General features: G+C 42.3%; 1 protein-coding gene across 3 annotated transcripts in view; it reads left to right on the forward strand.

Moving 5' to 3' along the window:
• The first annotated feature begins 653 nt into the window (after window positions 1-653).
• The window catches only part of LOC128755608 (E3 ubiquitin-protein ligase HECW1), a 38,477-nt gene continuing 14,408 nt past the window's right edge, over window positions 654-24,722 (forward strand). For 2 of the 3 annotated variants that reach the window (XM_053859367.1, XM_053859369.1), the window contains exons 1-10: window positions 654-822; window positions 8,754-9,069; window positions 10,069-10,176; window positions 10,714-10,808; window positions 14,877-14,952; window positions 15,913-16,082; window positions 21,635-21,777; window positions 21,869-21,969; window positions 22,318-23,222; window positions 24,134-24,704. In XM_053859367.1, coding sequence (XP_053715342.1) covers window positions 793-822; window positions 8,754-9,069; window positions 10,069-10,176; window positions 10,714-10,808; window positions 14,877-14,952; window positions 15,913-16,082; window positions 21,635-21,777; window positions 21,869-21,969; window positions 22,318-23,222; window positions 24,134-24,704 — 2,515 coding nt within the window. In that variant the 5' untranslated portion in view covers window positions 654-792. Of the gene's footprint in view, window positions 823-6,439; window positions 6,498-8,753; window positions 9,070-10,068; window positions 10,177-10,713; window positions 10,809-14,876; window positions 14,953-15,912; window positions 16,083-21,634; window positions 21,778-21,868; window positions 21,970-22,317; window positions 23,223-24,133; window positions 24,705-24,722 lie in introns of all 3 variants that reach the window. The other variant, XM_053859368.1, reaches the window with a different exon arrangement.

Below are 24,722 nucleotides of genomic sequence, written 5' to 3' on the forward strand. Positions count from 1 at the left end.
GCATCACGGACAGTTTGTAACGGTCAGAATGTTTATGATGCTACTAATAAACATTCTGACCGTTACAAGTTGAATGTCATGAAAATACGTTTTTTGAGATCCGGGATCAAGGAAAAGTGGAGCGGAGGTTAAAATGGCTTGTAAAATCCCCAAAATGTAATACTCGCTGATTCTATGCTGCGATGTATGAAACGATAATAAATACAGTGCTCGATGATAAAAAGCAGAATAGCTGATATTAGCATAAGAACAAACACTTTAATGTAAGTCTTTCTGGCTCCTCGGAAAATGTGAATGGCATTGAAAATGTCGCTTGAAAGGCAGGAAACGATGCCAGAGGAGAGAGTGATGTCAGCATCACAGCGCTAGTCTTCTTCCGATTGGCTGTCAGATTGTGGTACCCAATAACATCAAGTTGTATTGCTCCTATGTCTGAAAAGGAAATTGACGTTCAAAATAAAAGTCGTGTAGCTTAGTTCTGCAACCAAAACGTATTAGGTTATCGTAATGGAGGATGATTATGAAGCAGTGACAATAGTGTTAAATAAATAATGAAAAAACATTTCATTGATTCATCCATAAATCCGTTGTGGAAATGTTTTGCTTCCAGAAAACCGGAAACACCGGCTACGTTCTCGCTATTTTGACGCTCGTCCAGGGAAGGAGGAAAGGATGTGACACTGTCCACCATCGTTGTTTATTTGTATTCCACCCGGCTTTATCGTCGAAATGGAGCGTGTTGTGAAGTAGCAAACGTAACCCGAATCGAATTCCTGAGCTAACACGCGAAGAATGATCCACCGACAGGTTATATTATCTCAGGTAGGTCGCCTCCATTGTTGCTGTGTAACGGTATATCAACAGCGGCCCAGCTTCCCCGAGCCCGCATGCATGTGTCAAGGAGGGAAGCGAACCACTATGAACACATTTAGGATTATTACGCATGAAACGATATCTTGTTTGAACACGACTGTTTGCTTCTAGGAAGGGCGCCGTCTACGCGATTTAACGTTCCGCATGTAATCTGATTTTTAAATAGAAGTCCCCCACTAATACAGCCAAGGTCTTCACCGAATGAAAGAATCTTTCGATTTGTATGTGTACATGTCGTCGTTATGAAACGTTGTCACGCAGAAAGAGCGCAATGTTAAAATCGTTATATTCTTCAATGGAGTTTGGTGCAAACGCTGTTGGGTGCCAGGAGGACTCCCGTTGTTAAGGGGAGCCCCCCCTACTGCTTTGTGTGGGGATCCCCATCCTCCAAATCCTCTTAAATAATCCCGGTGAAGCTTCTTTTGTTTCCCCCCCAACCAATAACTAAGGTAGCTGGAATTAAAATTGTGCTTCTAGCCCTGTGGACTGGATGGCTTACACTATACTTCAGTCATGAAATCACAACGATAAATCCATGTTTAAAATGTGTGACATAGTATTATATCCCAGGAAGGGCTGTTCAGTCTTACAAGCTACCTGAAAAAGAGGAATAGACTGTGTATGTTCTTGTTGTTTAGTCATAATAAATCAACAATATTTTCCTCTTTTATGGTCCAGACATACATTTGATAAAATGTTTGTTATGTAACATAAGTATTCTGTAACAGGGTGAACTGATTGCTGTTTTGTTGGCAGATATACCAACTCCAGCAAGCAATTTTTGATTTCTCAGTCATAAAACACGCATAGCAAAACTAATTTTTATTTATTTATTTGGTAAACCAATAAAATTACTGTTTAAGAAATAGGGCAAATGCCACCAAAATGGAACTAAAGAACAATTAAAGAATGCAAGTTTTAATGTAAAAAAAAATAAAGCAAAAAGTAAATAACAACAAGTGACTTTTAAAACTTAGCTAAGGACAAAACAACTAAGTCAGGAGCAAAACTGTAATGTGTTCTATAACTAAATAAAAATGATAAAATGCACAATGAACAGGTCAAACCTCCCTCTGCAAATAAGGGCAAACAATTTATTTAATACAGGTAGTCAATATTTACTAGTTCATGGGGCGGCGCAGTAGTTTCGGGCAAGTGCGACTAGGTTAGACTAAGGTTTAGCATGTTAGAGTCATGATAACACTCATATCACGTCAGTTTTGGGCATTTTACCCCCTTTGTTCTGTCTGATTCTTCTGAGAGAAGTAGTGGCTTTCTGGGCAAACGTTCACTACTGTTTTACTCCCCTTTCAATCTTCAAATGTAAGGAATAACAATGATATATAAATGTATATTAGTATATAAATAGTGGCTTTTAATCAGCTTAAATGTTGTCATCTTTACCAATTTATTGTTTTTTTTTTTATTGGCTATTAAATTTAATCAACTAGTTGGATTCATCTTAAGCCACATCTTGTTAACCAGAGCTTTTTATTCACCTCACACAGCATATCTGAACTGTCGCTCACCTTTAATAGCATGCTGCAATTTCTGTTTACGATTTACAGCAGGGGTGGACAGCTAATTTTCCCTGGGGGCCAAGTGAGAATCTAGGACAGTCGTCTCGTGATGGACCACTGGTCAATGGGTTACGTCCCGTACTCCTGCTTTAGATTTAATCCCTTTTCATGTATAGGGTCCAAAAGACAGACAGACACACACACACACACACAATATATTTATTTCCAATCTAGCTTTGTTCTGGGGAATATGGGCAGACACAAACCGCTACAGAATTTGAATTGTTTCCGTAGCTGAGGGGACTACTTAATATGACTTCAAAAGGCAGTGTTGGAAGGTAAAAAGAATACTTTACAGTGGGGTATGACTTTTGTTGCACTGGTTTTTCACTCTGATGTTGGCAGCAAGTCTTTACAAAACTGGTTACCCATTGACTTGTGAATGTATCCATAGGTTGCCATCGACAGGCAATCCCCTTATATCCTCCAAATCCAATAAAGTTGACATGTTGATTTATAGTCCGTGTCCCGCTGACTGTCAGTACGCCCATGATGGAACCACTAGTTTTAAATCCGGTTCTTCTTTTAAATAAGCAAGTCATGAAATGTGAGTAAATTACACATGTTCCAAAAGAATATGCGTGTGCACTATGCTGCTGTGACGGGCATCAGCGTGCCTCAAAGAAAATAACGTCGAAGTCAAGTGACTTTCTATACATCCTTCTGAAGACCCCATGTGTTCAAGATAAAAATAATTTGGAATTCAACACTGCTGTTCGTTTTTGGACGACAATTCTTTGTCTACTTTGTTGTGCTTGTTGCCTTCTTGAAGGTTTACTATCTGCCACCTTGTCCCCATCTTCATGTTCATGTCCATCTTCATTCATAAAATGGACAATTACGCTTCAACTCCTGTTCTAGAATCTGACTCTTTGGTAGAACTCCTTGGCAGTGTGTCATGGAATTAGAAATGGTTATGATAGTATGATATTCTGAATGAAAGTTAGTCGGTAAAACTTAAACATGATGCTCAAAAATTATGGAGTGAATGAATAAATACCCAGAGCTGTTTGGTTTCATTTTCCAAGATTATTTATTATGGCATTAACATTCTTGTTCTAATTGTAAACCCTGCACCATTACAAAAAAATAGTGTAACTTATATTTTGTAGTGCTTAATAAAAGTTTGTCTACAGTGGTCAGTAGCCATTAAAAGTAGAGGAAAAGCAGCCAACACTCTTTGATGTGATGTTGGTCACAGAAAGATGTTCAGAAAACATTACGTTGGTCTTCAAATAAATGTGTTTGAGCGTGCTGTACATGCTGGTTTATATTTGTAGGGGAAAATGGGAACCTATGCATCAAATATGGTCAGTTAGAGCTTCATTAAGTTGTCTGCCGTTCCACACTGGCCTCCTTTCACGTCCATGAGCTTCAGTCAGACGTGGTGTGAGGTAACCGCTGCAGACTCGACTCTCTCTGGTGTCAAGAGGGCCACCTGAACAATACTAGGCATTCAGTCATAATGATACAGCTATAGTGTACGAGAATAAGTGATATCAATGTGGGAGTCTTGTCACAGAGGGATGAGCTGAAGCACTTCCGCTCAGGTGCGGAGGTCACTCTGATGAATCCATGGACAATTAGTGTCATCAAGTCCAAGTCAAAATGGAAAATGAAAGTCACGCGGACAAAGGCGATTAGCCGGTCGCTGTAATTGCGTCTCCTCAAATGAACACGGCGCGTTCGCGGTCTCCTTTACACTTCCTGCTCCGCATGTGCTCTGAATGAATAATCATGTCATCTCAAATGCAATTAGCTGGATAATTACCCGAGTTTTAGGACCAGAGTTTCTGAAGTCGGAAGCCCAACTGGGGGTGGGTCCCCTGAGATGGCTGCATGTGTTTGAGCGCGGTTGTCTGTGACACTGTACTAATGTGCTACTACATGACTAATGAGGACTGTGGGGATTTGAACGTGACTGAAGTTTGCTCTTCTAATGTATGCGTCTGCGCTCGCCTCATTTGCATATGTGTGTCACACAGTGGAGTTTTTTTTTTTTTTTTTTTTTTTACTCCTGTTACCGGAGTCAGTTACAAAACTGTGACTCATTCATCTACAGCCGGGAAGAAGTATAAAAAGATCAGACCTTGGGATCGTAAAATATTTTTGGTTGCACAAGTTCAGCTTACTTTTAAAAGTTGACTGGAGGGTGGCGGAGGCCCTTTAGGAGCAATGAGACATATTTGAGTGTTCGTCAACCCATGCACGTCATATAATCGTTTAGGTACTTGGTGACTAGTTGACTATCTAAATAGTTGTTAGTTGCAGCCTTAAATATTTACCAATGATAATTATGAAACTTTAACAGTTCTATAAATGAACAAGAATGATTGAACTATTTAAATTATGGGCCCCTACCCCAAAAAATTGCTGACATTCCCCTACTCTAAATGTGTATTGGCGTTGGGCGTATCAGTTGTTTTTTCTTTCCTTGTCATCAGTTCTAAATGTTTTGGTTGGATAGCTATGCCATTGTTGCTCAACATGCTCTGCTGGGGTGGCAGAACCACTGGAGAAGATGCTAAAATGATGCAAAAATTCTCATCTAGAACACTGGTTGTAGAAATCATGTAACCATGACAGGGTCTGGGCTCATAGTAGTCACCATCAATGAGCAGCCAAATGGTTTCATGATGGGAAAAAAACAACATAAATCCCTTGTTTGCCCTGAGGATGTTGGTAGAGAAGTACTGTACAGAGGTCAGGAATTGCTCTGTGTCTTTGTGGATCCAGATAAATACTATGACTATGGTTAGATAGGTACAGTAGTGCTGAATGAGGAAGTCTGGATCATTACAGAAGTATGTGAAAGTTGTGAATGATGACAGTGAGATCAATTGAAGTATGATCAGTTATACAGAGTGATGGACACATAAGAGGTGAAGAGGAGAGTGCAGATAGGATGGGATGTGAGGAGACGAGTGACAGAAGAATAGCTGCTCGAGTGAAAGGGAAGCTCTCTGGACAGTAGTGAAACCTGCCATGATATATGGAGTCAGAGACAGTAGCACTGACACAAAGACAAGAAGCAGAAGAGTCAGACTTGAAGATGCTCAGGTTTTCATTGGGAGTGACTTGGCGAGACAAGATTAGAAACAAGTACATCAGAGAGACAGCTCATGCTGACGTTTGGATAATATGTTATATCTGTAGATAAGATGAGGTGTCATGAAACAGTGTCCTGATTTTCAGTGGCCACCAGATGGCACTCACTGTCTGCTTCAAAACGTTTGGACGAGAACAACAACTGATTAAATAAAACCTCACATCATTTCTAAACCAAGAGCGCCATCTAGTGCCTCTGAAAATCAGGACATTGTTTCATCAACCCTGCAATACTGTTTCATGATACCTCATCTACCCATCACTAACAGGTAGTCACAATATACAGAAATATCAAAACATTTGTGTTTGTGCACAGTCATCAAAGCTACAAAGGTACAAAGCTAATCTCGCTGCAGCTGACTCATGTATGGGCTGCCACACTGTCCTTCTGAACACGACCCCATCAGACATGATCCAGCAAGTGAGGTTGGCAGTTGGGAAACAAGCCAATTGACAGCCCATCTGTTTCTCTTGAAATTGATGCCCATCCATACCAGTCTTGTTTTGTCCGACGTGGCCTGACTGGACACTAAATCAGATCAACCAAAAATACATCACGAGCGAAATCAGGTCTCACCTTTCTTCAAGTGGCTAATCTTAACATTCTTCATTGTTTTCTTTTTCACAGCTTCACTTCTTCAATGCAGCAGTTTAAACTATGTGCCCCTCCACTTTGATTCCCGTACATGTGTCTGTTCTTGTCCATGTGTCCGTCATATTTTCTTTCTCATCTCTGTGGCTCCTCCTTCGCTGAAATTCATATTTTTATCTGTCAAAGATCAAAAGTATGAAGACTGAAAAGTGAATGTCATACTACTGTTTCCTGCTGCATTGACTGCATTGTAACCAGACGTCCCCTTTCCTCCACATTCCCTCAGGTGTTGGTCTGCTTTGGGTTGACTGATCATAATGCTGATGCAGCTCTGTAGTATCAAGGTCAGTGCCTCATCACCCATGTGTACCAATGCATGCCCACCTCTTCCCTAAATGTGTGCTCTATGTTTCCGATCCTTCTTTGAACAGACATTCAGGATGCAAGTGTACATAAATCCCCAAGGTGTTGTCTTACCAACTTTACAGCTCCACAACTAACCGCGATATTTTAGACTGGACATGCACTCTGAGAGTGCACACCAGCAACAACTCACTCCTTTGATCTTTATAGCATTTAAAGATTAGGTGATTTGGACAGTAGGAAGCAGTAGTGTTACTGAAGTCGCCTCTGCAACACAAAGTTCACAAAGACCTAAGTTAGCACTGCAGCTCTGGTGAACTTTTGGATCTAGATGGTGATTCGCAGCACCACCAAAATTTACTCATCTCTTTTTTTGTCATTTTGACAGCTAAACACAAGGATCACATAACCTTGCAGAGGTAACTATGTATCCAGAAACATACTTGACTATTAGTCGGAATTCAATTGAATACTTGTCACATACTGGCGCATTTCACTAGCGTCATATTTCCATGTTAATATCACTTTGCATGTAGATAACAAGTCTTGATCACCAGTTGTAGGCACTTAACTCGATCCATTACGGCCGGTTGACTTGTGCCCTGCAGCTTCTTTCTAACTGGGGCATCGTCGTTTCTGAGGTCACGGCGTGACATTTGCGGAACTGATGCAGCACCAGAGATCTCATGGTGCTTGTAAATTGGACACAGCTCATTCGGTCCAAATTTGATACACCATGTTTTTGAGTCATTAACTTTCTATTGAGAGGATTGAAGGAGCAATTTGTTGTCGTCTAAGCACTTAGATAGTAGCAAGAGATGTTTTTTCATCCACTTTATTGTTTTGTGTTCATTAGCTCTGGCAGTAAAGGAGGCCACCTTTCTTGTAAGTAGTGTGACATTGTGATCCGAGAGGCCAAACCTTGCCTTTTCCCAAGCAACATTTATAACTCCTACACTAACCTTACTGCAGTTCCTGAAGCTGCACTGACAAAGTCAGACAAGGGAAACCAGAGGTTCTTAACCTAACTTGTCGCCTTTGTTGTAGACAGCAAGCTCTCTCTAATCCAAAGATGTTTACTTGACCCTTGCTTGGTGACCACATACTTCCTCAAAATGACCAGTAAATAGAGAGCATTTACCTTCCTATTCGTATTAACCGAAGCTCAGTGCTGCTCCTGCTGCTCCGTTCCTCGCAGCAATTTCACACCCCATTGTTTTTTCATTTGGAAATGAGAACCCCGAGGTGCTTGGCCTCTTTTACTGTGTGAAACATTTTTTGCTTCCTCGGATTGAATACACTTCAGGCAGCGATTCTGTGACTGTTACATCGTCACAAAAATAGGGGACAGCAATTGTTTTGTCGTTTGAATTGAGAGGTTGATATTTTCCATCTAACAAATATCAATTTGAGCAGATATGTAATCGGCCAGAATGTTACATACGTTTCTTTGATACCTCATAGATTGAAGTTAAGACATATTGTGTCAAGAACTCTCCAAACCCCCTTCTTTGTTTGGTGTGGCAGAACTGAAGTGGTGAAATTGCAGTTTCTCACTGTCAATGTTGTCAGACAACAGTTTCAGTGTTCCTCTTCCCTCATGCATTTTACATGCTTGTAAAAGCAGGGTAGAACTGGGATAACCCCTGCAGACTGTGTGTAGATGATTTCATAATGGTTGTTGTTAAGACAGTCCCTGTGCAGTTGACTTTAAGAAACAGGCTACAAATGACTCAGAATTAATAAGAATGCAGAAAACCGAAAGCTCAAATCCCAGTTCGGAACGTGAAAACTGGAGTTTAAATCACTCTCGGTTGCAAGCAGGAACATTCATCTTAATTATTTAAAGATCTCCAAATGAGAGAAGCTGAGAGCGGAGGCATGGGAGGACACACAGAGATGGAGTCAGAGAAGGCTCTGTGTGTCAGTCGCATCTGGTAAAATACAGTCGCATCTGGTATTAGGGATGTGCCACCAAATCTAGAGGAAAACACTGAGATTTTACTTTCACTTTTATTACGTTTAAGTTCAGATTCAGACCTTTCACTCAGTCACATGGATCGATAAGTCAAACTTTCTAAACAACCTTTGCGTCAGTCACATCATTCAGATTAGATTAGTTGAATTAGTAAACAGGAAACCAAAGCAAATAGATTAAATAAATTACTGCCAACAGAGATATGTTTGATTTGCTAAAGCAAACCATAGGAGGGTCCCTTATTTCTCTTTCTTTTCAGAATCTGTACCAAAATCGGTTGCTGGGGCTGGCAGCCATGGCATCGCCGACCCGCAGTGGTCAGACCCGCCAGCGCTCCAAAGATCGTCACAGCTGCGGCCCAGAAACCTACGCTGTGAATGGGCTGAACCCGGAGGCCTTCATGCTGGGTCTGCCACGATCGACCAGCGACACGGATCTGGTGTCCCCGGACGCCCGCTCCACTCTCACCATCAGCGCCTCTCACTACACCATCGGCCAGTCGGAAGACCTGCTCATCACGTGGGACATCAAGGAGGAGGTGGATGCTGGGGACTGGATTGGAATGTATCAAGTTGGTGAGAGCAGGAATGAATGAGCGCAAAGTGTTTGTAATTTTATTCCATAATGTTCTTTATTCAACATCACGGGACCAACTCACATGTAAATTTACATATTCCTGTGGTGATAAGCCTCTTAGGATTTGCATATTCATCACATTTTCTTGACCTTACAAATATCAAGGTTAATCCTACAGGTTGAACTGACTGGCACATTGATTTAAATTATGCTTTAAACTTGGCAAAAATGTATGTGAGAAATTTCAAGTACACCTTGAGAGCTTGAGCTAATAGTCCAATGAACGAAAGAGCGCAAGTGCAAGAAGATCAGACTGATAGACCATCATGGAAGTGCTCAAGCCAGAAGGGTGACATCTGTCTGTCGCTGGTCAGATTAAATCTGTGACCCCGGAATGTTCTGCTAGATCAGGGGCATTGATTCCAGCCCCAATTGTGCATCTCTTCTTTGTGGCCTGCCTTTTGTCATCTTAATTTGCTTTCCCGGTGGACTGGTGTTCTCCCTTTGTCACCACAGCTTCCCACTGCTGGTTCAGTATCATCAATCTCTTTATGGCTATTGTGCGACTTGATGAGCAGCTGCCTGGTGTTCACCATGCTGCTTGGTTGTCTCAATCGTGCTCCTGCACTCTTGGCTCGAACAGTAAACTCTGATTTAAATTCAGCTCCTTGCTCTGCTCCACCTGTTGTTGTGTACAGTGTACACTCCTGGGCCACCCAAATGTGCGGCGACCCACCTAATTTGGCACCTTGGTAAATCAGCTGTTGTGTATGCAAACATGAAGATTGTGTTGCCACATGATAATCACTGTTTAATGGTTAATTGGGTCCCAAAACAGGTCAGTTATTCTGCATACATGAGTTGAGGCGCCGCATTGAAATGAAAGTTAAACATCCTCTCACGATATCAAAGTGGAAGTACATTAGCAGAAGAACACTGTTACTACCTGTGGAAGCAGCTATTCACGTCCCTGAGCTTTCTATCCGATCTTTCCCCAGACGAGCCTCTGTCGGAAAACTTCCTGGACTACAAGAACAGAGGGATTAATGGGTCTCACAAAGGACAGATAGTTTGGAAGGTTGATTGCAGTTCCCATTTCAGTGAACGTAAGTATCGTAAAATCAGCTGACAGACAATGTAAATGCTTGAGTAAGCTGTGAATCTTAATGGGCTGATGAGGGTTCATGACACAGTGTCCTCATTTTCGAAGCCCACCAGGTGGCGCTGTAGGTCTGAAGCAGTTACATCGGAATAATAGATGTTCAAGAACATATGATTGTAGCGCTGAGAGGGTTGTGAAGTCGCTGAAGTACCTGAAACGCACAAGCATGAAACCTCACAAGCTAATCACCACTGTTTTACTAGAGGCATTATATAAGATATAATACTGAATAAACCTTGTCATAAATTGTGATTATGATCATTCATGGTATTATCTATGATGATCGATGTATCGCCATTACGATATCTTATATATATGTACTAATAATGCATCATAGATAAGTGCGTAAAGTGTTGTTAAGTGTTTTCCTTTACTTTATTAATGTGTAATAAATAAACATCAATCAACCTCAATTGATTCATACTCCTACTGATATTTTCAGTGGAGACTGCCTTTATTGAGTGTGTTTTGTGTTCCACAGCTGAGACCCAGGTCTGCTTCCGGTACTACCATGGTGTCACCGGTGCTCTTCGAGCCACAACGCCCAGCGTGACCATCAAGAAGAGCTCTGCTCCTGTGAGTGTCACTGCACATCTGAGCTTTGGGTGATAACAGGAAATGTAGTTTAAGCTGAACCGTCAGATCTTGATTGTTCTTTTGTCATTTTAAAGTGTTTGTCTGCCGACAGTTTTGTTTACGACTTGGCTGTCGCTTTCCCTGCTGGAGCAATCTCCGCTCTGCACAGTTGGCAGGGTGTGTCCTTGTCTCAGCAGGAATTAATGGCTGCTCTGCATGTGACAGATAGCACCGGGGGTTAGGTTTAACCTATGTGCAAGGTCCCAGAGTGGTGACGCTCCAGGCAGCGAAGGTGGATAGAAATGACTGGCAGCATTTATTATGTTAAATTTGTTTACCCTGATGGCCCAGGGTCTAATTGGCTGAATGCAATTTGTTCATTTGAAGGCTTTCAATCTGACTGTGTGACCCTCCGGGACATGGCGGCGCTTGAAGGGCTTTAATATGATTTCACCAAATGATCAGTTAAGCAACTCTTAGCTTGAGGCCCTTTATTAGGTATAACTGTTGATATCCTAATTGTAATGATGGATGGATGAGGTTTCATGAAACAGTGTCCTGATTTTCAGAGGCCACCAGGTGGCACTGTCTGCCGTAAAATGTTTGGACTTGAACAACTAATTAAATGACATTTCACATCATTTCTAAACCAAGAGCCCCACCTAGTGGTCGCTGAAAATCACCTTCAACCCTTCCATACTGTTTCATGATACCTCATCTATCCATCACTACCAAATTGTACGTCTCTGCCAGTGATGGGTAAATGAAATACTGTCTTCATTTTCAGAGGTCAGCGGATGGTGCCCTTGGTTGGACAAAGTTTCAAATAGTTCACATTTTAAGGTTATAGGGTAGGCAGAGCCATCTAGTGGGCTGTGAATGATAACTCTCTTCATGAAGGTTTATCTACTCATCACTAGTGAAAGCGACATGATTCTCATCGACTTGGCTTGCTTCATAAATGAGGATCTCTTGTCCAGTCTTAAAAAAATACTCACTAATGTTACCCAGATCTCATAATTATGCGCACTAACTGGGTCACTGTCCATCTTAAAACCAATGGTACTAGTGGGGAGAACACAACCGGAGGACCCTGAAGAAAAGGCAGAGGAATATCACCGCAGTCTAAACTCTTTAACTGATATATTTCTCCCTCTTCAGCGTGAAATAAATCTTGCTCTAACCTGTGTATTAGTGCAATGAAATGTTATGGTTTCTGAATATGGCTCCCTGTGGCATTTGATAGTGATGGGCAGATGAGGTATCATGAAACAGTGTTTCGGCTCTAATGAAACAGTGTCCTAATTTTCACTGGCCACTAGGTGGCACCCTTGGTTTAGAAATGATGTGAGGTTTCATTGAATTAGTTGTTCAAGTTAAAACATTTTATAGCATGCAGTGCCATCTGGTGGCCTCTGAAAATCAGGACACTGTTTCATGAGACCTCTTCAATACTGTGTCATGTAACCTCATCTAACCATCACTAATAGACTCTGAATAGTGTGCCTAATGCAGTCTAACGAACTGAAACACAAAGTCAGGCCAAACAGAAGGAACTATCTGTATACATCAAGCCCCTGTCAGAAGAGTTGTTGTTAAAGTTATTTGGCCGACAGCTGGCTCACAACATTTCCATGTTCTTCAGTCAACATAAGAGGTTCACAGAGGTCACCGGCGATTTGCACCATGCGTATTCTGCATCATGTTAATTCCATTCGTTACATAATTGGCCATATGTTTCAACATATAACAGTGAACTCCCAAATGCTTCAATTATAAAATATTTAGAAACATTCAAACAAAACATGTAGTTTTAGTGTTCAAATCTTTCAGGTGCATGCCGACAGCTTTTCAGTGTTCGCCTCCCCATTCTGCTGTGCCGCCACTATAGAAATGCTGATGGTTGAGAACTTGATATGTTGCTTCTTGTTGAGGACAAAGGCATAAAAATATCCTGTGGCTGTAGGGGGGCAGAGAGAGAGGGAGGAAAGACAGCAAAGGAGACTCCATTCATGGATTCTGAGGTGAGAGGTAGTGTCACAATCAAGGCCACCAACGCGCAGAGGAGGACGTAGAGCGTATTTTTCTGCTTTATTGGACGCGTCATCAGTCAAATCCAGCAGGCAGGGTGTGATGGACAGCATGTGTCTGCAGTTGGGATGGTTGTCTCCCAGTCATTCTGAGAGGACGGGAGTGAAGAGGACGAGGCTCAGCTGGATAGCCTGGGTAAAGACGCTTCTGTTTACCCCATATTACCATATTCTATATATTATTTAAGCAATGTTTTCTAGACTTGAAGAAGTCTTGAAAACTTGAGCAGTTGCATTTATCTCTCCAAACCATTGCATGCGCTGCAGATGACTTTGTATGTGAGAGATTAGAATCAGCTTCACGCTCACATTCCTCTCACACTGCAGTCAGCATCTCATTAGAATGCTTTCTTCCCACTGCCACTTCTTCTATTTTACCCCTTTGCAATGTTTTTTTCAGTTTTTGCTTGGTCAGCAGATTTCAAACATGATGCACAGGTTATCACAGAATAATAACACAGAATTATGGAAGATTACAGAACATTGGCCAACGTCAGTTTGAGATGCAAGTTGTCTATTTATTTTTGTCTCTTTCTACCTGTGGCTCAACGAGGTTTGCTGCTCTCAAATGTATGTTTAAAATGTTGACCTCTTGATCTACATGATGTGGAAGTGCCACATTATGAGTAGTTTCACTGGGTTTCTTCCAGTCTGAAATCTCGAGTGAAACTTGAGCAAGATCTAATCTCGGACATCACGATTTGAGGAAGTCACGCACTGCTGAGTGGTTACATCTTCCACTCATCGTCTCCATGTGATGCAAGAAGACTTATATTGTGTTGAGATTGTTGTTAAATAACTGTAGAGACCCTGCAGGTCAATTTCTCATCTGGAAAGTCATTTGATTTTAAATATTTATTCACTTTATTTCTGAAGTGTGACAGTGTAAATGTGTTTTTTTCACTGTTGTAGTTTTCAAGGCCAATTCAGTATAACACTGGTCTCAGTCTTCTAGTCTCCGGACCAAAGTCTTGGTCTCAAATTGGCGTTCAGGATTTTTTGTCTAGACAAGTCAAAACCACTGATGTTGTCCTATTTTAGTTTATTTTTAAGTCTCAAATATCATAGCTGCACAACCAGTTGAAGAACCACCACTGGCTGCTTCCTTTGTTCCCATAAGGGGGGAAAGAGGGTTATGACAGTAAACTTCTGTTCATTTGTTAACAGAATTAAGTGGATTTAAAAAAAAATGGAAATGAGTGGAAATGAGTTAATTCTGAAGTGTTTTCATTCTGTTAGAGTTCCATTGGCTTTACAGTGGCAAATAGAGAAGTACGTTCTATGAGCAGTTTGGTCTTGAACTCAGTTCAGGTGGTCTCATGAAACATTGTCCTCATTTTCCGAGACCACTACCAAAACTTTGCATCATTTTTCTTTGTCCGGTAGTGTCTACTGAGCTCTGTGCTGAGGGGACACCCTGGAATGGAGGCCAATCTATCTATGGACTGGTTTATATAAAATATATTACATTAAATATTGTGTTTTTTTGTTTTACTTGTAAAATAGTAAAGCATAATAACAAAGACGTGCACTTGAAAGTTCAGTCGCGGCTCATATGTATTCATGTTTTTTGTCCTTTAGCATGTCGGGAAAGAAAATGAAAGCTTGGAAGAAAAGCAGAAAAGGAACATTAACTCTGTGTCTGTTCTCTGATCCATCCCCCAGCGTCGGCCACCTCCCCCTCCTGGCTCCATAGTCCATGTCAGAATTATGTAGACGCGATATTGATCAGAGAACACTGTCAGCACGAGTAGATGTAGATTAAATTGCTGCGGAAAAGAGGACCAATGCCTGATTCAATGCTAAAATAGCTGCCATCTTTTTCTTGTTCCTGTGTAAAAGAGTGAATAGCTTTCGCTATCGATTTGCTCTATTCAGGTTTGTACTTCTGTTGCTTCTAACCGACTCAGAGGTACAATATGCAGGTGGGCCAGGTCTTTGATATGTTTTTGACATCTTTCTGTTTCTGTGTTTCTAGGTATTAAAGCCTGTAATTAGTCCAGAGGTCAACAATGGATTGGGCAACAGGAGACTTATTAACTTCTCACTGTCAGGTATGGTGGATTTCAAGCAGTTGTCTAGTAATTAAAACCAAGTAGGCACTCTATATAGGTTTGGTAGAAGTCTATCTGGGGAGACATTGCCATGAACTATCAAAGAAAAAAGTTGTTTTTGAATTCGTTTTTTAAACATTATTATAGCAAAAGCAAGAGTGATTGATTGCACTTTTTTACACTTTGGCTGAACAAGGTTTACAAGTGAAAAGATTCCAGTGTTACAAAATGACAACATCATAATGCGCTAAACACGTGCACACACAAGACAACGTCACAGTGAGTACTCACACATGGGTGGAGTTAACCTCCAGTACACATCACGTGTCACTGCCGGTTCTGGTCCACTTTCCCAATGTGGTCTAGAAATTCCAGTGCTGGAACCGGAAGTTAGTAGTGCGCATGCGCGAGTTCTACTGACTGCCCAATTGTTTACTGGTCATTATGCGCTCAACACTGCCTCGCAATCACTGGAACAATTTATCTTGCAAGAAGTTGTTCATGCACATTGCAATTCTCTGTGCTCTTGCACCTTGTTATTGCCCACAAACAGCTCTGTGTATTTAAAGAGTGAATATTTTGACACCAATATGACACTGGGATAATGGGATAACAAAGGTTGTCTGTACAACCATGACGGTGTGGAGTACCTTATGTGTGATACACCTCTTGTACAACACACCATCATATTTTTTTCCAAACTATGCTTCCCAATATGTAGGTGGATTTATCGTGAATTGATCGAGGTATATCATTCCAGCCCTAGTCTCAAGTGTGTGCGTCATTTTGATGGTCAATAGCAAACATTGTGATTCATTTTTGGTGACAAAATTCTGCAAATAATTCCTCTAATTATGTTTGTAAAGGTATGGTTTCAGTCAGGACTGAGATTCGTGAGTGAGAGAGTATGAGTATAGTGAGTATGAAGCATGATTGCAACATTAACACATGCCTCCTCAGACATCCAGGCAGTCGGCTTGAAGAAAGGAATGTTTTTCAATCCGGATCCATATCTGAAGCTTTCCATCCAACCCGGGAAACACAGCATCTTCCCCTCGCTTCCCCATCACGGCCAGGAGAAGCGCTCCAGAGTGGTCTGCAACACCATCAACCCACAGTGGAGCACAGAGGTAATTGCATGAATGCGCTCACAGACTAGCGCAGACACAGAAGAGCACTTTGTCTATTATCCATATCTGGGCTATATTTAGCCTGTGGTCAGGAACTGGAACACTGCAGGATCATTTGACACTTCACCCTGAGAAGCCCCCTCAGATTGTTGTGTGCGTGAAACATCTCTGACTGCCCTCAGCCAAAGCTTGATACTTTCATGCTTCTGGATAATTGGGATGGGTGACTCAAAATACAAAGTGCATTTATATCCAGGCAGCACATTAGTAACTGTTTTGAATGAAGTTAGTGAATTTTGCCTGTGTGCTCGTGTTAAGTTGACCTCACATTGCACGTGTATTGATCATGATCAATGATTTATTTCCATCTGACTCGGGTTTCATCTCAATCTCTACCATTGATTTAATAGTTTGTGTGTTACTGCTGAATGTTTTTGCCTTATCTTTCAAACACGCTTATTACTAGGGCTTCGTATTGACAGCTATCTGGTACGTGTTGTATGGTGGTGTTGGTGATACGATACTCCTGATACGAGATTCATCATAGGATACATCTCGATATTTTCTAATATTTGTTAAGATCCATTATATTAACAGAGGAGGGGGAGAATCACGTAATTCAGAAAAGTTGCAATATTATGTGCATTAAAACAAGCTTATTGTCACAAAGTCAGCCCAGTTTGACCGTCATGTCGCAGTCCAATAGAGGAATGAACAGCTCAACTGAAGTAGTATTAAACAAATAGAACAGCAGTATTTATGTGTTAGAAATCGATGCAGTCCTTATTATTAAAATATTGATACGACCAAGTATCACAAACATATCAGTATTTTTTCACAAAGCTATTTTTTCATTTTATTGTATAAATATGCCATTATTTATTATTATTTTGTGTGCTAGCTCACAGCACCAACAATTCATCGATCAGCACTGGCTGTCTTCAACAAGACTGTCGGCCGGATTTGTCTGTGCTGACAGGAGTGACCCGCTCTCTGCCGCAGAGCAGCTCATTATTCCCACACCAGCCCAGAAAGATAGTGTTTCCTGTCTTTCTCTGGCTGCAGAGAAGATACTGGAGAGCATCAGTGCAATGATGTTGGTGGAGACTGAGAGGCTGTTTAGCTTGTTCAGTGTCAGTCAGCATTAACCTTGAACTCCATACTCCCAATTGTTCCACTCTGCGGATTGAGAATAATTAAATAGACTCTGGTAATGTATAGTTTTTCCAGTTTGAATTACTATTATTACCTACAGCTGTAGTAGAGTTTCCTCCGACTAATTTGTCTTTCAGCATTTCCCATCAGGGGTCATCGCATATGTCATCCTCCTCCACCTTAACCAATTTCGATCCTCTCCCTGCTTTACCACATTCGTGAACCTCATTTGTTTTCCTCCTCTTCTCCCTTCACCTGCTATCTCCTCCAACTCTGCCTCTCCTCTCCTCACCTCTCCTCTCCTCTCCTCTCCTCTCCTCTCCTCTCCTCTCCTCTCCTCTCCTCTCATTTCCTCTCCTCTCCTCTCCTCCCCGCTCATTTCCTCTCCTCTCCTGTCCTGTCCTCTCCTCTCCTCTCCTCTCCTTTCCTTTCCTCTCCTCTCCTCTTATTTCTTCTCCTCTCCTCTCCTCTCCTCTCCTCTCCTCTCCTCTCCTCTCCTCTCCTTTCCTCTCCTCTCCTCTTATTTCTTCTCCTCTCCTCTCCTCTCCTCTCCTCTCCTCTCCTCTCTTCTCCTCCCCTCTCCCCTCCTCTCCTCTCCTCTCCTTTCCTCTCCTCTCCTCTTATTTCTTCTCCTCTCCTCTCCTGTCCTGTCCTCTCCTCTCCTCTCATTTCCTCTCCTCTGCTGTCCTCTCCTCTCCCCTCCTCTCCTCTCTTCTCCTCTCCTCTCCTCTCCTCTCCTCTCCTCTCCTCTCCTCTCCTCTCCTCTCCTCTCCTCTCCTCTCCTCTCCTCTCCTCTCCTCTCCTCTCATTTCCTCTCCTCTCCTCTCCTCTCCTCTCCTCTCCTTTCCTCTCCTCTCCTCTTATTTCTTCTCCTCTCCTCTCCTCTCCTCTCCTCTCCTCTCCTCTCCTCTCCTCTCCTCTCCTCTCCTCTCCTCTCCTCTCCTCTCCTCTCCTCTCCTCTCCTGTCCCCCCCTCTCATTTCCTCTCCTCTCCTGTCCTGTCCTCTCCTCTCCTCTCCTCTCCTCACCTCTTCTCTCCTCTCCTCTCCTCTCCTCTCATTTCCTCTCCTCTCCTGTCCTCTCCTCTCCTCATCCCCACAAGTCTCATTTGTCATTGAGGTGTCTACACCTTGAGGTCAGAGTTTGTGTTCATGTTTTCCATCGAAATTTACTTATACATTATTTTCTAACCATCTCGCATTGGACAAAGAGGGTGTGTCCTGTTGAGGACACAGTAATGTCATAATTGGACACCTAGTGGTGGGCTGCAGAATTGAATCTTGCCAGCCACAATTGGTCCGCAGGTCACATGTTTAAGACCACTCCTCTTCCACCTTCACCAGTTCTACTGTGCCTCTCTTCACCTCCCTTTATCTCAGCCCATCAACATGGATCACAAATAGACCCATTTAGAGTTGCTGTCAGCATCAACTGTGTGTGTTGACTCTGTCTTTGTGGACGTGAAAGTGGATGTTTGATTGAAACACAAAAGTTTTCAGCGCTAAATATGGGGAATAATATAATATCAGGGATGCATTTTTCATCCATCAACGTGGGTTTTGGTTGATACAGTACACCATCTTTTTCTGTCTCACGTCGCTTCAGCTCAACTTCTATTGCCAAAAATGTACACACAGGTCTATACCTGAACCCCTCTGTTTTCCATACTACTACTCCTATATCCCATTACTTTAATACATCCAACTCATGAATAAATGATCAGGCAGTATGAACAAGCTAAAGCCCGAACACTTATTTTGTCTTTCATCAACGACATTGTGAAATGAAGCCTGCAATAATAAAATACAAAAGAAGTTTTTAACAGACATTTTTTAGCTTCAATTATTTACAATTTCCTGTCCAAAAACTGAGGAAGAATGTGCATGATAGGAAATAACAACCTAAGAGCCAGTGTTCTGTCTCATCTCGTCTGTTGTCGGCCTAACAGCCGTGCGTGTTTAAGAGCTAGTTTCGCTTCCAAACACATTCACTCACTCCCAGTGGAGATGCTGCACATGATTGAATGTAACTTTGCTTTCAGTGGCAGCCACTCAGCTCAAAGATAGTTCCTTCAAACAGCTTCGGCGCTGAGTGGAGTTGAGGACCAGTGTAATTCAGTACAAATTTAATAAGTTTCCGTAAGGAGGAGTCTGTCTGTCTGTTTTGTATCATCTTGCAGACATTCAGAGGCCTGACATATATTAGGATCCATAGTAACCACGGACAAAGATCTCTACCTTGTTATGTTCTAGAATGAGTCCATGAGGAGTTTCTCTATAGGAGGACATGTACTTCAGAATATATAGCTGTCAGATGGAAAGAAATCATTATTTTTCACCATTACTTTCATTCCATTTATGCGCAGATCTCTTATTTTAAAAGCTTTCTGATTTGCTCTCTATTTGAGACACCCTTGGTTCCAATATTTGGCGCCAAATGGAACACAACGTTACAAGCTGAGGGAAGATAGTTTGTGGCCATGGTGTTTTTTCTATCACAAAATAATCATAAATATGCAGTGAAATTTTTCATTGAAGTCCCCCTGGCTCCCTCCTTAAGTAAGTAAGTAAATAAATAATGTGCTTCTGTAAAGGTGGAGGGTGTTATGAGCTATTGGACTGGATGATGGATTGTTTGAGAGAGTTAACAAGCTTAAGTCAGCAACCATTCATCTTAGTAGGCACAGAAAGGAATGTTCTCTTTGACTCATGAAGATTAGTCCTCATTTGATGCAATAGCTGTGGTATTTTCCATTTATCACTTGACAAAATTATGATCGAAATTTGGTGATAAAACTACATAATATATGTATTAAAAAAATTCTTACTGCATTGCCTCACAGCCGAGGCTGAGTTTGAAAAGATATTCACCTACGTGGTTTGATAAATGTGTGTTATTTCCTTATTCTAATAGCAGCCTCTCACGTTTCCACACGTTTCTCACCTCCTCCTCTTCTGCTGCTCCATTTCACTGCTACTTCTACTGATGATCACTTCTGCTGCTCTCCCTTCTCCTTCCGAGCACTTCCTGGCTGGATTATTGAGTCGCATCGCTCCCACACACTCCTGTCTGCTTCCCCTTGCTTCATCTTGTAAATTATTCACTCAGTCTCCTTTTCATCCACTGGTTTTATCATCTAGCTCAGTCGTGCTGGGTCTTCCTCTAGTCATTCCTCTGCATTTCCACCGAGGAAGTGTCATTTCATTTTCCTTTAAAGAATGTTTAAAGTTCCTTCATTTCACTTCACCACATTTATCTTCCGACCCATGTGCAGTGAAGACTAACTTTCAGAGGTTAGAACTTAAGCTCTGACAGTGTAACTTCGGCCGCTGTAAAAAGTAGGAGTCTCAAGGAAATATGAAGTTCTTCAATCTATTTGTGATGTTTTGAGTCACAACACTGAGCTAGATGTCTTGGTGTCTCGTAGATTTTATTATTGTCACCTCATACTTTGTGTTGTTTTTTAAATTAAATGTCAGCACTGTCTCAGTGTTACATCTGAGAAAAGGTATTCAGTGATAGGTGTGTTCTTTATGATGAAATATATTGAGCGAAATGTTTTGTGTACCAGAGAAGGAAAGATGAAGCTCAGCAATTACACAGTTCACTGTTTTATTTTTTCATGCTATGTGAAATAAGAACAAAATAAAAAGAAAAATCATCTACATAATTGATTAAATGGAGACTTGATAACCTCCTGAAAAAAAGTTGGCTGCACTCACTTTTTTTTGGTGCAAGGACTTTGCTAACCCAACTCTTTACCTTCGAATACAAAGGGAAAAAATGTCCTTACCAGACCTGGGACGTGATTTTAATTTTTTTTTTTTCTTATCAACTGTAAAGTAAATAATTGCATTTTTATAATTAACCCTAGAGTGATCAAATTTTAGTAGAATCTGTCCACATCTGCCTCTTACAGTGAAAGAACAACATTATTTGGTGCTCTTTTCTGAAGTATTTGGAAATTAATTTTCTTAAACACGGATGTTTTATTCATGATATGACATTGTTCAATGTGGTGCTCCTGAAAGTGGTGCACCGAAAAATATTCCCTGCGATAGAAAGCCTAAATGCCATTGCATGCATTTTTAACACAACAACATAATTGTTTTTTTCCTAACACCAGTACATCTTGGTGCCTCAAATCTGCAAAATTGTTGCTTCCTCGTGTGAAGTTGCTGGCGTCTTTATGGTCAAAACTGCATGTCACCCTGTAGGGGGCTGGATTTGGCCCTCAGGTCTGACAGAGTTTGACACTCACACTGGTGACTCACAATGGTTTACATGTCTAATTGGGATGTATTGAGCTTGTAACTGACTCACATCGGTGGAGAAATTTCACTGTGTCTTGAACACAAAGCTTTCATCCTGACTCATCTCATTCTTCTACCTTTGCAGGGATTCCACTTTGTTTCCCTACCAACTGATGTGCTGGAGATCGAGGTGAAAGATAAATTTGCCAAAAGCCGCCCCATCATCAAGCGCTTCCTTGGGAGGCTGTCCGTCCCTGTGCAGAGGCTACTGGAGAAACACGCCATTGGGTAGATTACAACTCCTCCTCATTCACCTTGAATGAAATTCAACACACTGTTTCTTTCTCTATCTAACTGTCATCTTCATTTCTACCTGCAGGGATCGTGTCGTGAGCTACACGCTGGGTCGCAGACTACCAACAGATCATGTGTGTGGTCAGCTGCAGTTCCGCTTTGAGCTCACCTCTTCTATTCACCCAGGTAACCAGCGAGCTCAACAAAACACTGTTCACACCGATGCTCTTCCACTGTCGCTCAGTGACGTTGCACTGACTTCACACAGGCGTTACCAAATTGTATGAAATTTATCTCATACTCTCATTGTGCAATCTCAATATTTGGCGACTTGTTTCCAGACTTGTTTTTTTAATTTAATTAAAAAAAATATTGTGAGGTTTTTATATTCAGTAAAATCCATAAACCAGCATTGCTATAGCGTTACATTTCTAGTGTTTCTCTCGAGACTTATAGTGGTTTCAGTTCAAAGGACTGTGGGCTTGCTGGTCACAGGGTGGCCCACATGTGACGCTCCATCTTGTCCTCTCATAGATGATGAAGAGATCTCCCTGGTCATCGAACAAGCGGCGCCAGCTGAACGAAACGCGACAGATGACAGCCCAGCTGCTCACGCTCCAGAGGATGACACACTCAGCGTTGGGCCGGAAATGCCAGACCTCCCTCTGGATGCGCCTCCTGACCCTGACTGTTCTACCCCATTAGCTTCCACACCTGGTGTCCTCCAACCGCCTGAACTGGAGGAAACAGGGGAGCAAGAGGAGGAGAACACAGTGAGGGAGGAGCCTGCAAGTCCGCAGGTGGAAGTGGAAGGAGAGAATGGATGGCTGGTTGATGAGGAAGGGAGCAAGGAAGAGGAGCAGGATGAGGCAGCACAGGTGGAGAATGAATGTGTTCCTCAAACACAAGAGCCGGGAGAAGCGAAAGATGAGGGACAGGAAGCACAGCCGGTGCCTGAGAGCAGCACGCATGTGGCCGGGAGTAGTAACACTGAGGCTCCAACAACAGACGGGGAGAGTCAGGATCAGGATTCCACTGTTCAAACCGGAGAGGAAGCTCCAAAGGAATTCACAGAAGGTGAACCGAGCAGCTCCCCCTGTGCCTGTCAATCCCTCTTCACACATTACAAATCTCAAGGCTCTTCGCGGCGTAAAAACAGGCCGTGCTCTCTGCCGGTGTCAGAGCTGGAAACAGTGATTGCATCTGCTTGCGGCGAGCCAGAGACTCCGCGATCGCATTACATCCGCATCCACCATCTGCTCCACAGCCTTCCATCTGCACAACAGAGACCCCCCAGCCAGGAGGAAGAGGAGGGCGGAGAAAACTCCAGCACTTCTCTGGACCACTCCTCCATTTCCCCAACTGTTAAGAACTCTAAAGACATCGAAGTGGGGCCTGAGGAGGAGGACGAGGAAGATACAACCCAGTCACCAACTCAGGTAGGAATAGATGGAAGTTCTTTTTCATGACTGAAATGTTTCCCACGTAACAAATATGAATCAGTCAAAATTTAAATGAAATTATGTTGATTAAATATAAATACAGAATAAACAAAAAATGCAGTTTGAGCCTCACATATAACACAATTGATAGTTTGACAATATAATTTTTTGGCCAGGAAAGGAAGAAAAGAGACTTTGAGAGTCACTTTTGCCTCCCAGCCCGCCAGAGGAGGATAACTGGTCTAAATATCTCTATTATTTATTATATGTATTATTAGTTTTACTCCACAAGAAACATTTATATCCACAATAAGTTGTTGATTAATCTAACCTGGAAAATATGTCGCTTGTTGATGGTCTCATTGAATGTTTCGTAGTCTTGAGTGCAGTACAGTGAAGTAGGGTTTACGTGATGCCTCTGCAGCAATAGTGTAGATGTCTGAATGTTTTCTTGGAATGAAGAGTGCAGGACACACATTGAAGATCATGTTTGCATTTTTGTGGAATATGTGTGACATAATGATGAGAAATTATTAATCCCTGACAGAATACTTGAGCAGTATTGTCTTTTAGGACGCAAATGACATCTATTGTATTTATCTTATTATATTTTGTCTCACTTGTTATCAATCAGACCTTCAAATGTCAGTGCACCTCCTATAGCTATTTCTGTCCCGGCCTCATTAGATTCTGATGAGTAATTATAGTCAATTCTATTTCAAGAAAACTACCACATTTGAAGTTCATTTGTCTTTTTCTTACAGGTCTGTAACATTCTGTGTTTTTAAATTTTAGTTAATTGTGTTTCTTCTGCACCTGGCGTTAATAGAACACGACTGACAGCTATATGTGTCTCCAAACAATGTTTAGTGTCTTCCGTCACTCAGTCTCTTTGTTATGTATTGCAGGTCCCAGAGTGTCCAGGCCCCTGCTGCTGTCGCTCTCTTCCACGAAGTCTCTCCATTGAGCGCCTCTCAGAGTTAAACCAGCTCTTGGAAGGTAGCGGAGGAGGAGGAGGACCTACAGCAGTGAGGAGGACATCCCTTTCCTGCATTGAGAGCGAAGAGGGCGACTCCAGCAACGCAGTCGGAAGACGAACCGGAGGAAGCAGCCACAGGCCCGCTGGTGAACCGGAATGCGAGTTCTGCGACACCTCTTGCTACAGCACTTCCTGCTACAGCACCTCCTGTTACAGCACCTCCTGTTACAGCAACTCGGGGTACGACGGAAGGGGGCGCGTCTGCAGCCACACCAGACTCTCCTCGGTGGACAGCAACCGGCTGTCTGGCAGCACAGTGTTCTCCTCTCAGGATGAGGAGGAGGATGAGGAGAGCGCCTTCGAGTCGACTCCAGATGCCGGCCAGAGCCAGGAGGCTGGCAGGGCAGGAGGGGAGAGGAGGGCGGGGAGATGGAAGGAGGTCAGGAGAGGAGAGCCAGTGGAGCCTGAAGCAGCAGGGTCGAGCTCTGGAGACAACATAGGTGAGAGCCATTTTTTTC

The sequence above is a fragment of the Synchiropus splendidus genome, chromosome 3 (genome assembly GCF_027744825.2).
Source record: "Synchiropus splendidus isolate RoL2022-P1 chromosome 3, RoL_Sspl_1.0, whole genome shotgun sequence".
NCBI classification, from domain to species: domain Eukaryota; kingdom Metazoa; phylum Chordata; class Actinopteri; order Syngnathiformes; family Callionymidae; genus Synchiropus; species Synchiropus splendidus.